This window comes from Lagopus leucura, unplaced genomic scaffold (genome assembly GCF_019238085.1).
Source record: "Lagopus leucura isolate 7727_CA_CO unplaced genomic scaffold, USGS_WTPT01 Super-Scaffold_100035, whole genome shotgun sequence".
Classification (NCBI taxonomy): domain Eukaryota; kingdom Metazoa; phylum Chordata; class Aves; order Galliformes; family Phasianidae; genus Lagopus; species Lagopus leucura.
Window position 1 is genome coordinate 3,035,190 of NW_024962284.1, and position 15,237 is coordinate 3,050,426.

At 37.3% G+C, this 15,237-nt stretch overlaps 1 protein-coding gene across 4 annotated transcripts in view; it reads left to right on the forward strand.

The window, feature by feature from the left end:
* METTL15 (methyltransferase like 15) overlaps window positions 1–15,237 on the forward strand; it is a 92,427-nt gene that overhangs the window by 35,858 nt on the left and 41,332 nt on the right. For all 4 annotated transcript variants that reach the window (XM_042882709.1, XM_042882708.1, XM_042882710.1 and 1 more), the window contains exon 3: window positions 2,527–2,663. In XM_042882709.1, the coding sequence (XP_042738643.1) occupies window positions 2,527–2,663 (137 nt within the window). The remainder of the gene's footprint in view (window positions 1–2,526; window positions 2,664–15,237) is intronic.

Genomic DNA, 15,237 nt, shown 5'->3' on the forward strand with positions numbered 1-15,237 from the left:
TTTCATAAATAGTCAGTTTTATTGTTATGAAATTTCTATAATGATCAAGGGATTTCCTTAAAGCTTTTTATTCCAAAAGCTGTTTTTAGAAAACATAAAAGTTTGTGCTTTTTTTTTTTTTTTTTTTTTTTTTTTTCAATTCTGGTCTCCATTGCCTTTGAATTTCCCATTTTATTCCAAGGACCTATTTCCCATTTTATTCCTCAGTTGAATCTCCTTTGTAATTTTTCTCTTAAGAGATACTTTGGGATGGGTAATACTTGAAAGCATTGTTCAGATGAATTCTGTGTAATTTGATTTTCTTCATAAGTGGTTTTTAAAAACTTTCATATAAAAAAAAAAAAATAATTGGAGATTAAAAAAAAGTCTGTAATTCACATTGGAGGATATGAAGAATCTGTTCTTCTGGTTTGGTTTAGCTTGCATGGAGTCTAATTTCTGCCCCTATGCCAGCAGCAGAGGTCAGTTAAGTCAACTGAGAGGACAGAGTTGTGGGAATTCAGAGATGCCAAAACCAAGAAAGATAGTTTTTCAGTCTCACGTCTACTTGGGTTAAAATATACTGGTATTAAACAATAACTTTTTTGTCCCTAAACTCTAGTATGTTATTCCTAGACTGTAGAATTATTCAATTTTATTCAAAATGAAAGCATAGTCATGCAACCCCTGAAAGTGAAGAGGTAGCTATTTCTGTCGACAAAGTAGCTCTTGACTTCTGAGCAGTTAAGTACCATGGTTGTCAGCCAGAAGGAGTAAGGCCTGCAGGGCAGCTGCTAAAAACAGAACTGCTGTTTCATACATACAAAAGACAAAACACCATTAAATTTTAGCTCGCTTGCTTGTATTGCTCTAGGATTTATTGGCTCAGCCTGCCTTGCTCTGAGGTGGCTGACCATGTCCTAGAAGAGCATCAGGAGCAAAGCTGCCTGGTCAGCCTAGTGGTCAAATGGACCTTGACTGAAGAAACCTCTCTGAAGTGGAGTCTACAGAAGATATATAGCAGCCTCCCTTCTGTGCAGGCAGATGGTTTTCCCAAGTGTCCTCTTGGATGAATGCGGCTGAGTTAGTCAGTCCTTTGAAGTTAGTTTATTTCTGCGTGAGGTTTGATAGTATGAGATAGAAAGTCTTCTGTTGCTGGTTTTTTTTTTTTCCTTTGGTGAAGTTTTGATCATGGGAATATGAAATGTGCGATCCTACCTGGGACTTTGGGGTTATGAGAGTCTTGTTCCAGGAACTGCGTTGTTCATTCTTCCTTAATTTGTACTGAATTCATACCTGTGTCTGGTTTAGTCTGAGAGAATTCAGAATTCCTTGATTGTCTTCAACTTTAGTAACAGAAGATCGTGTCTGGTGTTACTGAAAACTTTCATTTGTATACTGAAAGAAAAAGAATGATGTATGTATGGGGTAGTAGACATTCCTCAGAAGCACAGAAATTGATGTTGTTTATCAAATGGTACAACTTTAAGCCCTCAGAGTAAGTCACACCTGACAACTGAAAAATGCTTGCAGTTAAGGTAGGTATCCCTTATTATTCTGTATTTGCTATTAGGTGATGTCTTGGTAATCTAAAAACATACCCCAGTACTCTCACACTGAGCCTGAAATCAATACTACTGTCTTCAAAACTTACATTTTTTGCAATAGTTAAGTTAGTCCCAGTTATAAAATGTGTTCCTGCACTGGTATGACACTTTGATCTGTGGTGTAAAACTGCAATATTGTCATTGTTAATATTTATACATCAATCCATCAGCCTTCCTTTTAGATGGTCTTACAAAGCAGATGGTACTGATGACTTCATATAGCCCTACGTCTTAAATATCTTCGTATGGCTCAATACAAGTTGAATCAAGCAGTGAAACAAGTAGCTTTCCTTTAATTCAGAACGAATCTATGGCTGACTGGACCAAATGATGGTTCTTTTGTGGATAGGGGGTCCAAAGCCATCCAAATGTTTATTCTGAAGTGATTTTATATTTTGTGCAGAATTGCAAATATAATGGAATCACCAAGGTTGGAAAATATATCCATGATTATCCAGTCCAACTGTCCACCTACCACTAATGCTTCCCCCTAAACCATGTCCCTTAGTACAACATGTAAACATTTCTTGAACGCCTCCAGAGGCAGTGACTCAGTCACCTCCCTGGCAGCCCTTTCCAGGGCTCCATTTTAGGCTTAGTTCTCTTTGATGTTTTCAGCAGTGACTTGGATGCAGGACAGGGAGAGGAGGGCAGCGCTGAGCTCTGCTCTCTGGTGACAGCAACAGGACCCGAGGGAATGGCACGGAGCTGCCAGGGGATGGCCCAGTGGGGGTTAGGAAAAGAGCAGTGGGTATGGCGCCGAGCTGCCAGAGTTCAAGTGTTTAGGCATCACTGTCAGATGTAGGGTTTGAGCTTGGGTAGTTCTGTCTGGAGCAAGAGGTTGGACTCAGTAGTTCTTGCAGGTCCCCTTCAGTTCAGGATTTTCTTTCCATCTGTTATGGTTTGCTATGAGGTAATGGTGTTCTCTTCTGTATTTCAGCGTTTCCTTGATATGACGTTTGGAGCCGGAGGTCATAGTACAGCTCTTCTAGAGAAAGCCAGCAACATTACAATATATGCATTGGACAGGGACCCCATGGCTTATAAAATAGCTCAGCAGCTTTCAGAATCTTACCCGTAAGTTGCCTTTTCCTGACTTAAATATGGTTGATGCTGTGTTACTACCTACACAGTTCTAAGTTTTCATAATTTTTATGTATACTTTGCAATGCCTTTATGTAGGCATTACATTGTATACTGTATATACCTAATAAAAGAGATCCAGTTCAATTCATTTGTGAATGTTTGCATGCAAGTCTTAAGGTCTTTGTACTAAAATGCATATTTTGTACTCTGAAAATTTTAAGCATGTTTCTAGTAGCCAATTTTAAATACAAAATGTGTTTCAAATGAACCAGTGCTCTGCTTCCTTTAAGATTATCCTCATAGCAAAGTCTTGCTAAAATAAATACTTACTGGTAAATATCTCACAAAAAAAAAAAAAGGAATAATGTAACTTAAGTATGGATCAGTGAATATTTTTCTTCAGGAAAAATTTTAATTTGGTATTATGTCTGTCTTATTGACTTCAGATACTACTGAACTATTTAATAAGCTACTGTTTCTTTGTAAAGATCATTTACCTCACACTTCAATTTTATTGTTAAGTAGTACTGAATTTGTGAAATGATCAGAGGCTAAATGCTAATTTCTAAGGGCTCTTTTGTTATACAAATCTCTTGTTTCTTTATTTTCTTCAAGAAACAACACAGAGCATGAATATGTTTGTGTGCAGGTATGCAGCATGCAGAGATGAATGTACTTTTCATCAAGAGCTAGGTGTTGTTTACATTTCACCAGGAAATGAAAACATGTAGATAGAAAATTAAATAATATAGAAGAACTAAATCTAAAGTTTAGGGAAAGTAAGGAGAGGATGCTTACTGGTGTGCTGAAAACTTAGAAGTATTTATTTCAAAAGAATTTTCCTTATGGAGAAGGAAATCTTTCCAATATGTAGTGAAATTAAAGCAGTGGATAAAGAAACACTTGGTTGTTAATCATATTCTAGGACAGACAGCAATGCTATTCAAGCAATGTAGCAGGTATTCCTCACCTTTTCCAAAAGAAGCTGGTTTCACTGCATTCCTTTCTTCATGTGTCATTGTTAGAGGTCTTGGAGAAATGGAAGGATTTAAGCTAATCTTGCATCTGAGACTTTTCAGAAACATCTACACAATCATATAATATTAAACAGTCCTCTTGACTTACTGTATTCTTGGAAGTCAAGTATCCTGTGCAAACCTGGTGAGAAGGAAATTTATTTTCCAGATAGATCAGGATATTTTACAAGTGCTGGTCGTTGTTCTGCTAATGATTGACACTGTTCATTTTCTATTTGCAGGATTCACTCTATTCCATATATTATTGCAGTTGACATAACTTACTGTGGCAATATAATTAAGTAGTTCTTTGAGTTCCTGCTTTTATATGTGAACTTGTATAAACCTGGTCACTTGGGCTCCAGACATAATGTTATCCACCTTCAGAGATGCAAGTTATCCTTAGAAGGAAGTGGACTCTTAAGTGAATGTTAAACTGTTGTTGAAGTCCTAATGAGTGCAAGATGACTCTATGCCACTTGAATCTATGCTATTAGACAGGGCTATGTTCTCACATGTTTTCCATCAGCTTTCATTTTTCCCACTGGAAAGAAGAGGTGGGTCATTTTTCAAAATGTAAATACATCTTATGATAGCTGACAAATAAGTTAGCCCTCTTAAGATAGAGAAGGTTCATATCTGGAATGTGTTCTTATTATTAATTTGCTTTCCCTGGGACATCAGTTGTGTAATGAGTTAAAAGGGAACAGGAGTGATAAGTATATTATTAACAAATAAAAGTCTGTTAAGGTCTGCTTACAAATTGGTTGGAAACATGTTACAAGATTTAGTGCTTTCATAAATCAATTTTCTTTTGTTACTCATACAATTAAAAAAATTCAACCTTTTAATATTTTCTGGATTGTGTTAGAAACAGATAAAATTCTTCTGAGAGGATTAATTGAAATCTTTGTTGGCACCAATGACCAAGGAATACATCCAGCTGAAATCTTTATCTGTTCAGGTTTACTGTCAATTAATATAGTTCCCTCATTTGGTTCACCAGGCAGGCACAGAAATAGCTGTGCTATCAAAAGAAAATGTTAATAAGTGCATGCAGCTGCAAGCAGAGGGAAATATAGGGCTGTCCCTTTTATAAGAAGCATAAGCATGGATGTAACAGAAGCCCTGCAATGCAGAAGTATAAACTTCTACGTTGTTTAATTTGGGGTTGTTTTTAAGCTCTGTTTAATGTCGCTGTTTTGGGAGAGGTTATTTGACTTACTAAAGTGCTTCACATCTTAGGAGATGACAGCTTAAGAGGAAAAAAAGGCTGTTATGCAACTGTAACTGGTAAAATCAGGTTTTCACTATGTCAGAAATTGAGTGCATTGGACAAATTGAAAGTCATACATCAACCAAATTTTCTGCTGCCATTTTGTTTGTACTTAAACCAGAACGTCATACTTGTTTCATCATTTAATTGAGGATGTTAATATATTCCAGTGTAGCAACTGCACTGTTGGTCTTCAGTCTTGTGGCTTTTGCAACAATGCATCATACCATAAAGAAACTATAAATATTCAGAGTTATCAGTTGTTACTAACTCTGGCTAGGCAACATCACAAATCTTGGTTGAATCTCTCCTTTTTTTTTTTTTTTTTTAAATATGCTTCATCTTCTGTCATTTACTTGCAAAATTATTAAAATTCAAATTGCAGAAATATGCCCACAGATATGGTTGGAAGACTTAACTATCCCTAAATTAGGGGATTTTTCTAATTCATAACTAATAAATGAAGTCCCCTTGTACTTTGCTGAAAGGCAGTAAAAGTAATAAGTCACAGACTCAGAATACTGGAAAAGTATATTTGATGTTTGTATTTTAAATGCATCTCTGCTTCTTGGTAGTGATTTTGTCATAATTCAAATCCAAAGAGGGTAGATTTCCCACTGCAATAGTTGCATTCATTTACCTTCTCTGTTTATTTTATTTTATTTTTTTAAGCATGCAGTGCTGCTTTAATAAGGAGAAAATGGGTCAGGGCCTGTTAGATATTCAGTGTGTGGGTGGGAATCCTTTGACGTTGTTTCTGGGGAAGCCTCTAACTTGGGAATTGCTGCTGAGAATCCAGGAGAACAAGATAAAATTTAGTCAGTACAGTGTATACTATGAGTAAACCCTTTCACACCCACTGAAGGGGAGAGGTTAGAGAGGTGACTGAAATCTAGCAATTAACCAATATCATTACAAGCTTTCAACTATGAGAAACCTATGCAGAAAAGAAAGTATGTTCTTTGTAAGAAATCATGCCCCTAAAGGTAGAGGCAGATCATATACAATTCCTTATATAATGAAGCTATAGTAGATTTTCATAGAACCATAGAATCACAAGGTTGGCAAGGACCCACAAGATCATCCAATCCAACCATCTTCCCACCACCACTGCTACCACAAGCACTAAACCGTATCTTGCAGCTCCTCATCCAGACCTTTTGAGCACTGCCAGGGATGCTCACCTCCCTGCTCCTGCTGGCCATGCTATTTCTAATGCAGGCCAGGATGCCGTTGCCCTCATGGCCACCTGGGCACACTGCTGGCTCATGTTCAGCCAAGCATCAACCAACACTCCCAGGTCCCTTTCTTCTTTGCAGCCATCGAGCCGCTCAGCCCCAAGCCGATACACTGCGTGGAATAACTGTAGTTCTAAAGCAGTTTTGAGATTGTGGTGCTTCTGGGTTTTACTTTCAGTGTTACAGTAAGTTTGCAGATCAAGTGTGATAGAGTCATCAGCTTCTATTTTCTGTGTGGTGGGTAAACCAGAATGTGGTAAGTTCTAGGTAAAACAGAACTTTTATTTGCAGTACATTCAAGTGCTTTCAAATTATGATTCTATAGTATGTTGTTGCTATTATCATTACACGTTATTTTTATAGGCTACTATTTAACTTTTGACCATAGTGCAAGTTATGCAGGAAAGTACAATTAACAGTTTGCTACCAAGGTGTCTTTATTTTGCTCAGACATTGTTATGGTATAACTATATAATTATCTGTAGCTTTAATTCTTTCTAAAGAATTGTCCATGTATGTCAACATCCTACTGCCTCTCAAAAGCAATAGAGATAAATCATATGTCTTAACTAAGAGATGGAAAATGCTGTTGAGAGAGCTACAGAGCCCTTTGTATTAGGATGGTACTTTTCTGCCATTTAGCTTATTCCCTAAAAGGCTTGTTTTAACAAAACCATATACATTTCCTTATAAAAGCATAACAAAAAAAAAATTTAGTCTCTTATTGCTGAAGCCGTCCAGGGTTCAGAATGATAGAGACTTTTATTTGCTTTCATGCCTATAATCTGATCCTTCAATACATTGAGTTCTTGGTTTACATTTGGGTCCACTTCGAAGTTACCTTCCAGCATAAATATTCTGCAGCAGTCTAATTTTAAAAGTAGCTTTCTTCCCTTTTTGTTCTTTGTGTTTTCTTTAGGGCTTTCTTAAAACCGTGTCACTTTCAGTGTCAGTTGTCTTTTATGTAGCACAGTTATAGGCATTTTACTACCAACGTCACTTCACTGCAAGTCAATCTTCAGTGTGTGTGCTGCTTAATTTTTGTTTCCTTGCAGACATTGATTGTTTTAAATCACTGTATGGTTGGAAAAACCTTTACCAAGTACAGGCAACAGTCTGATCATTTAGGTAGCACATGAATTGTTTTATTACGTACATGCTGTGGTGATAGATCATCTCCTTTTCCAAAGTGCTAGTAGAAAAATGTTACTGCCAATCCTGCATCCAGAACTGGCCAAGTGGTATCGTCTTGTACCATGATAAAAATAAAAGTAAACTAATGTAAGAAGTCGAAGTAGTGGAATCTCTCTCTTTAAGAGAAAAAAAGTTTTCTCTCTTCCTGTAAATATTCCCTACAATTGAGAAAAGGAGGAGATTCCATGACTGAAAGGGAAGTTTCTTGTGATGGGGATTCTTTTTTTTTTTTTTTTTTTCCCCCCTCTTGGTGCTACAGATTCATTAATGTGCCCATCCTCTGTTCTGCTCTTTGTAAGCTTAATAAGGACAATATTGCTTTGTTTTTGGGTACATGATACTCAATAGTAAATGATAATGAAAAAGGGAAGTGGGGAACTCTTCCTGGCAGCTTTGGTACGCAGAAATTTATCTTGGGGAAATTTTTTATGACTCCATGAAAACCACAGTCTAGATTTTAAGCATTCATTACTATTTGTGTGTATTTTATGCTCAGCACCAACTTCTTATATAACTGACAGTGTTAACTTGATATGGTAGACGCTACTTGTTTTCTTAATTTAGCTAACATTCCTATGTTAATATTCTAAATTGCTATTGCAGTCATATACTCCCAGTGAACAACAATATATCTCTGCCAAGGAATTGTGAAAGACAAGTTTATTGTCTTCATTAGGGATCTTAGATCAGGGAGCTGAAATGGAGTGACTAACACCCAGTGCAATGATAAGACCAGTTTATTAACATTTTGTTGGTATTTCCTGGCTAAATCAAGAGATAATGGGAACAAATGCCAATGTTTCTTCACCAGGACTATATTCCTAATCAGTCTCTCAGTCGAATAATTTCTTGTTTGCTGTGAATGTAAAGAGTTTGTAAAACTTGTGACTGCTTATATCTGAAATTGTATGTTAGAATAACATCATGAATGTAAACACAGACTGAGCCTACACCACTGTCCCCACTTAACATCAACTGTTGTTAAGAGCACCCGCTGAGAAACAAGAGCAAGAAGATGGGAAATCCAAATTGTATCGCAAAACATCGTAGAAAATACATACGATATAACATTTTAGTATTTTTCCTGCAAGGGTAAAAAGATCTGTTAAATGTGTTTTTATAGAGATGAAGTGCAGCGTAGAACATGTAAGGACTTTTTCTCACAGTCTGAGAAGAAGAGACAAGGCTGGGGAATGCTCAGCCATGCCCAGCTTATTTACAGCTTGCTGATAGGCTCAAGAAAAAAAAAAGTGAATTTGTTTGAGAAACTTGTATAAATACATATGAGATCATAGATATCTATTTATTTTGTGTAGTAACACAAGAAAGGCGAAGAATCTTTGTTTGTACTGATTTAGCAGACAAGATGATGTCAACTTGTAGCTTGCAAAGGTGGAATGAGTTGGATGCAAGCATTTATCTGAATATCTTAATATCTTCACCCTGCAATTTCAGTGATGTTTTTGTCTTTACTCAGTTGGAAGTGTATTTATACATGGTCTTTAAGAAACAAAACTACCAGTTTACTGTTTTTATGGAGGGCATTGTGATCGTAAAGGAAAAGAAGTTTGTGAGTTGTCTGATATAATGGAAAATTGTTCCAGAATAGGCTAATGTAGTTGAAGGATCTTTAGGTGCTTGTTCTTCTGGAACACGTCCTTGTCCAGCAGGCTGTAGTAAGCATACTTTTGAAGTGGTGGTCTTCCATTGTGGCTGTTTTGCTAGATTCAGCTTCCAGTATATTTATCTTCTTCCTCAGAAGAGGTAGAGATGGACTGATAGATTGCAACTTAGAGTGGTTACACGTGAGACAGTGTGAATTGCCAGTCTGCATCCATATGGGAAAACTCAAACGGGGTCTTAAACGGTGGTTTTTAATTTTTATTAGTTTACTTATTTATTCTATATGCCCATATTGCAGTGCGGGTCTTGAAGAAAACAGGGGTTTAGTTGCAATAGTGGGACTTAACTATTTTGTGAATGTGAAGCCAGAAAACAGTTCTTTCTTATGAAGTCAATGAGCATGGGAAAGATTGCATTTGAAATTAACTGGAATGGTTGATATGTATGTTTGGGAGGCTGGAGCGGAGTTTTTTTGTGCTCAAGGTGTAGGATGTTAAGGATTGGTGAATGTACCAACATCTCGTATCCCTACATGGCAAAATTCTTTTAGCAGTGTGTCACACTAGGATTTTATTACTGAATGACAAGGAAAAGCTCTCTATCTGCTTTGTTTAAACTCTACAAATTTATCAAAATCGCTTCAGAGCTCCAATTTTGTCTGCCTCAGTTGCAACCAAATACTGTCCTGATCTGACTCCTAGTTAACTTGCAAAATCTGTCTAGCTCCTGCATTGAGGTGGGATGGCCACAGGCCACATGAGTTTAAATTTCATACACTGGTTATATAAAAGAGAAATCCTTATTTGCACTGTTTACATCTTGAAGGAATAAGGCATCTTAAACGTCGCTATTCCCCAATGCTGCTGCTCTATGCAAGATGACGCTTGTTTTGAGGCCTGCAGTTATGTTAATGTTTCCACTGAAGCTTACCTTCTGCAACAGAAACATTTGGACAACTATCGGGTAACATTCAGTCTATGCAACTCATTCTATTTGCTAGATTCTTTTAGGCTTTTTTATACAATTTGTTTATTTCTCATAGGCTGGCAAAATTATCTGATGATTATATTATTAGGATCATTCTCATTGTCTTACAATAAACTTGGAATTCTGTCTTTCATATGTGATATCTGATGTGCCAGGGCTAGACTTTGTGATTTCCAGTCAAATAAGTCAAGACAGCCACTTTATATCTTCTTGATTTAGGAAAACAAGTTGATGCTACTTTATTTAATCTGAGTAGTCTTGGGAGAAACAGAAATGTATTTAGACAGTGCAAGCATAGGCTAAGCAGCCTGTACTTCTTGCCTGAGGAACTACAGCTTTTTGACCACAAGTGACAATCAGGAAACATACTGCAGAATGTCAGTTTTCTTCCATCAAAATTTGTTTGGTGCTTCTAGGAATAATGTTTAAAAGGCTGGGAGAATATGCCCTGCGAGGGGGGACTGAAGGCATTGGGGCTGTTCAGTCTGGGAAAAGGAGGCTGAGGGCAGACCTTACTGCTCTCTTCCAATACCTGAAAGGTGCTTACAGCGAGAGCGGGGCTGGTCTCTTCTCACTGGTGACAGGTGACAGGACGAGGGGAAATGGCCTCAAGTTGTGCCAGGGGAGATTTAGGTTGGATATCAGGAAAAAAATTTCCTTACAGAAAGGGTTGGTAAGCACTGCAATAGGCTGCCCAGGGAGGTGGTTGAGTCACCATCGCTGCGTGTGTTTAAAAACCGTTTGGATGTGGTGCTCAGGGACAGGATTTAGTGGAGGGCTGTTAGTTAGGGTAGTGTGCTAAGGGTGTGGTTGGACTCCATGATCTTTAAGGCCTTTTTCAACCTGAGTGATACCTTCCAGAGGGATCCCTTCAGAGGGATCTTTATCTCTTAAGTTAGGAGGGGTAAGACTCTTCTGGGGGGAAAAAACAACAAAACAAAGCCATATAGACAGGGGTGTATTGGTTTAAGGACACTGAGCTGGATGTGGGTGGTGTGAATTTCTTTCCAGTACAAAAATCCAGATCTTTAGTTTTTTTTAAAGACATCAAATGTATCTGCTAGCTTGACTTCATATGGAGTACAATGCCACGTGTTACTTTAGACAGCAATAGTTTCAGACATCCATTAGATTGTTCCTCTTAATTCATTTATATCAGTGTGATTTAAAATGGCTCGGAACATTTTTAAAGTTTAATGCCACTGCTTTTACATACAGAGTGCTTCTGAGGACACTTCTGTGCAGCTTAATTTGAGTTTTAGTTTTTTTCCTGAGAGCAACAAATGTCTTTCCCACCCCCCCACTTTTTTAAAATAAAGTAAATCATTATGATGCTGAAATATGTTTTGAGCTTACGTGGTCCATAAAGAAGACTCTGACTTTTCAGTTCAACCAGTTTTCCATCTTCTTGGTTTTGATAAGAGGGTTTGTGATTGATGTTAAAAGATACAGGATATCTTTATGTTACTTTTGTAATGTATGTCTGTAAAATATTTTGTTTGTTGAACAAAAACTCTATTTGTCAACATTTTGACATATTGTATATACAATATACTGAAAAGCATTTTTAATAAACATCTAGAGCACTTTATTTGAACAATTCTGTATTAGTCATATTTTCTTCAGAATAGCAAGCCAGTTTGGTGTTTATTAAAGTATTTTCTCACAAACCCAACTGATGGGATGAGTATTCTGTTAGTTTTTAATTAAAGTAATTATTTTGATAACAGTGAAAGAGAGACAGATAAGAAGGGAATTGAACATAGTGTCTGATCTGAAGTTTTGTGCACCTGGTAGCCAGTTATCTACAGGTCTTTACATCCGCATTGAAAGGATGATATCTTCATATTTGTCAGCAGCAGTATGTTAGCTTGCTAATTGTCAAGAGCTGTATAATTTGTTTGGATTTATTCCTATTTATAATAGGAATTGTTGAGGCAGCCTGTACAAAACTAGAAGACCAACTACGGAAATACTGCTTTTTGTGTCAGGCAACACATGCAGAACTATACTTTGTTGGTATATAGTTTGTAGTCTTTTAGTGTAGAAGATTCCAGCATTTTCTTATGAAGCTGGGGATGATATGAATGTAAGGAGATAAGAGTGCTTGTCACTTATTAATCGCTCTTGGCTTTCTCTAAGTATTTAAGCTAAACATGTCAATTATTAAGTAGCAAAATAATCTGACAGAGATTCATGATTTTATGTCTTAAAATTTAATAACGAAAAAGGAAAGCGTAGCTAAATGAAAATATTTAACACATTTTTGTATCAGTGTTGAGCTCTGCAGTTAGCTAAGTATGAAGTACGTGTGGGAAGTTATTATGTCTTGGAATTATTTCTGAGTCATTGAACTTCAAAAACTTATTCTTACTAGGATCATGTGTGTAAGTGACATAGACTGTAAAAATGAATTACTTCTGAGATTGACTACGTAATTATATTTTTTTCTTGTCATAATAATAAACATCATTTGCATTTTAATTTGATTATAGTCTTTGTGACTCAGCTGCACCAAGTGTTGTGCAGAATATCCAAGAGTCCAAAAGTAAAATCAGATATTTAATTGCTTTCTTTGTATTTGGTTGCCGTGAAAAGTACAGCAACAGTCAATGCAGTGAAGGCTTGGATGGCAGGATTTCAGAGAATTTCTGTTAAAGTCTTTGGGGGAGAAAACATAACATGAGTGCAAGTTACCTGTGGCCTTGTCACCACTGTATGTTATGAGTGTTTGAGTCCAGTGTTGACTGGTAATGTCACACAGATTTTTTAGGCATACAGATTTGTCAGAAATACTAAAAATGTCATGTCCCAGCAGCTGAAGCTACTTGTATAGCAAATAATATTAGTAATACAGTATTCTATTGACCACGAGAAGCTTGGAGGCTTCTGAAATGCAGATATTTAAATTTGAGTTCAGGAAAAGAGAACTAAATTCTTTCTGATAATTAGCTATTCATCTGTAAGGTGATCAGTGCTCACCTTCCATCACCTTCACTTGGTTTGAGGCAGCCTGGGGATGGAAAGAAGAGAATGCGAAGCATTCCCTTTTCCTAAAATATTTCTGCTTCTGGGAAAGCCCGCAGTGCTGTTTTAATTCCAGTGGATACTTGGGGATCTGAAAACCTGCAGTCAAACAAGGAAACTGTTTCCTGTGGAACAGTGGAGAGGTCATTAAAAACTCTTCTGTTATTGGGGAAGACATAATCCATTTTCCCATTATCTGTTCCCACCTCTTCCTAAAATGTGCTGCACGATATGTATTCTGCATTTTGAGGTAGTAACTCATGATCAGTGTGGTCCTTTTCAACCCAGGCCATTCTATGATCCTTCATCTCATTCATGACTAAAAGCCACTCCAGATGAACGGTAATTCACTGTTGAAGTTAAGATGAAAATCTCACTTTGTTACTTGAGTGTCAGAATTAATTTTTACTCCACACAGTCTCAGTTAGGTGGAGCGATGTGTGACCTACCAGAACGGAGCAGGAGAGAACGTATTTTGCCTCTGTCAAGTGAAGAGGATCTTAGCACTTGAGGAGTAACAATATTAAGGAAGGATCTTCAGTAATTTTGAATAACGTTTAATGCAAAAAATATACGAAATTATACTAGCGCCTTTTAGCTTTCTGCAGGAGAAAGAAGAATATCACAACAGATTTAGGATGTGCAGCTTGTTCCTTTTCCAGCCAGCAAGACCAAACGAACGTGTTCTGTCACTTGGTGGAACTTTGCACTTCAGGAGAACTCAGTTTGTTTAGAGGGAATTGAGGAAGCATCAAGGATGCAGGCCTGAAAATATGAAGAGCAACTTCTTAAGACTGCGTTTAGACAACCCCCTTTAGGCTTCCCTTTTCTACATTAGCTAAACTAAGTTCCTTTCTCACATGGGTCAGGGCTTACCCATCTTTGTGGCCTTTGGGCTCTGTCCTACTTTTCTCTTTCGTCCAGGAGCATAGTACCATACTCTGCATTCCAGATGTGGCCTCCACAAGTACTGAGTATGGAGAAGGAAATAACTGTTTGCTTTAGCCTGCCTATACCGCCCAGTATGAAGCGAGTTGTTAATTTTACAAGGATTCACTTCTTACCCACGTTTATATTGCTGTCTACCAAAGCCCTATGTCCTTTTCTGAAGAGCTGCCACCTAAGCACTCATTCTTTCAAACCTGGTGTGTGTAGCAGTAGTTCTCCCTTTCAAAGTGTAGGACTTTGCATTTGTCTTTGACCAGGCTATTCCCCTGGCAGATCAGGCATACCCTTCCCTCTGACAATAAGTTGTTTTTTCTCTCCAGATTTCCAGGCATAACTCACATGTCTTCTACTGTACCAATAACCTTTGAATCCTGCTTTTTGTCTATATGCCCAGTTTGTGCCTTTCAGGTCATATTATAGGAAGAAGAATCAACAGATGTATTAAAATCTAAATTCATATCTCTTATTCATATCTCAAACCTGTCTATGGCAGGGGAGTTTGAACTAAAAGATCTTTGAGGTCCTTTCTAGCCCAAGCCTTTATGGTTCTGTGGTCTGTTATGTCTTAAAACAAACAAACAAACAAAAAAACAGGTCAGGAGTGTTTTGCCTTCAAATAAATCTTTTTGCTTTTCTCATCGTGTTCCTTACACGCCTGAAAATGGTTTCCAGAAGGACTTGCTGTATAATTTCCCCAGTGCCTTAGGTGAGTCTGGCCAATCTTGCAGATCTCTGGACAATCCTTTGTGATTTCTTAGAAATTATTATTTTTAAGCTGTCGTGACACACTTTTTTCAAATTATCAGTGACCTGATTTCACAGTCTCTTCCAGCAGATAGAGCAGCTTTGTCATACTATCAACCAGCTCTCTCAAGGCTCTCAAATACGTGTCATCAATCCCTTATCTTTCTGCACATCCAGAGCTGTTCTGTATGACCTTTCTATAGGGTTATGTTAGCATCTTTCCCTCCTAGTATTTCCAACAGATTTTTCTGGTAAATACTTGTGCAAAGATTTTTACCGCTTCAGTCTTTTCCTGTAGCATTTATTACTTGATCAGTTCTGTCTTTTTGCAGACCTCCTCTGCACCCTTCCTAGATTCAACTTCAGCCAAACTTAGGTGTTTTTTATTCCAGCTTAATGCAATTCAGCTCAAGCCTTTTTTTTTTTTTTTTTTTGTAACAATTGCTAATCTTTATTAATATCAGTGTGGTATAGGTTACTACAGGTATTGGTCTTGATGCTATGAAATACTG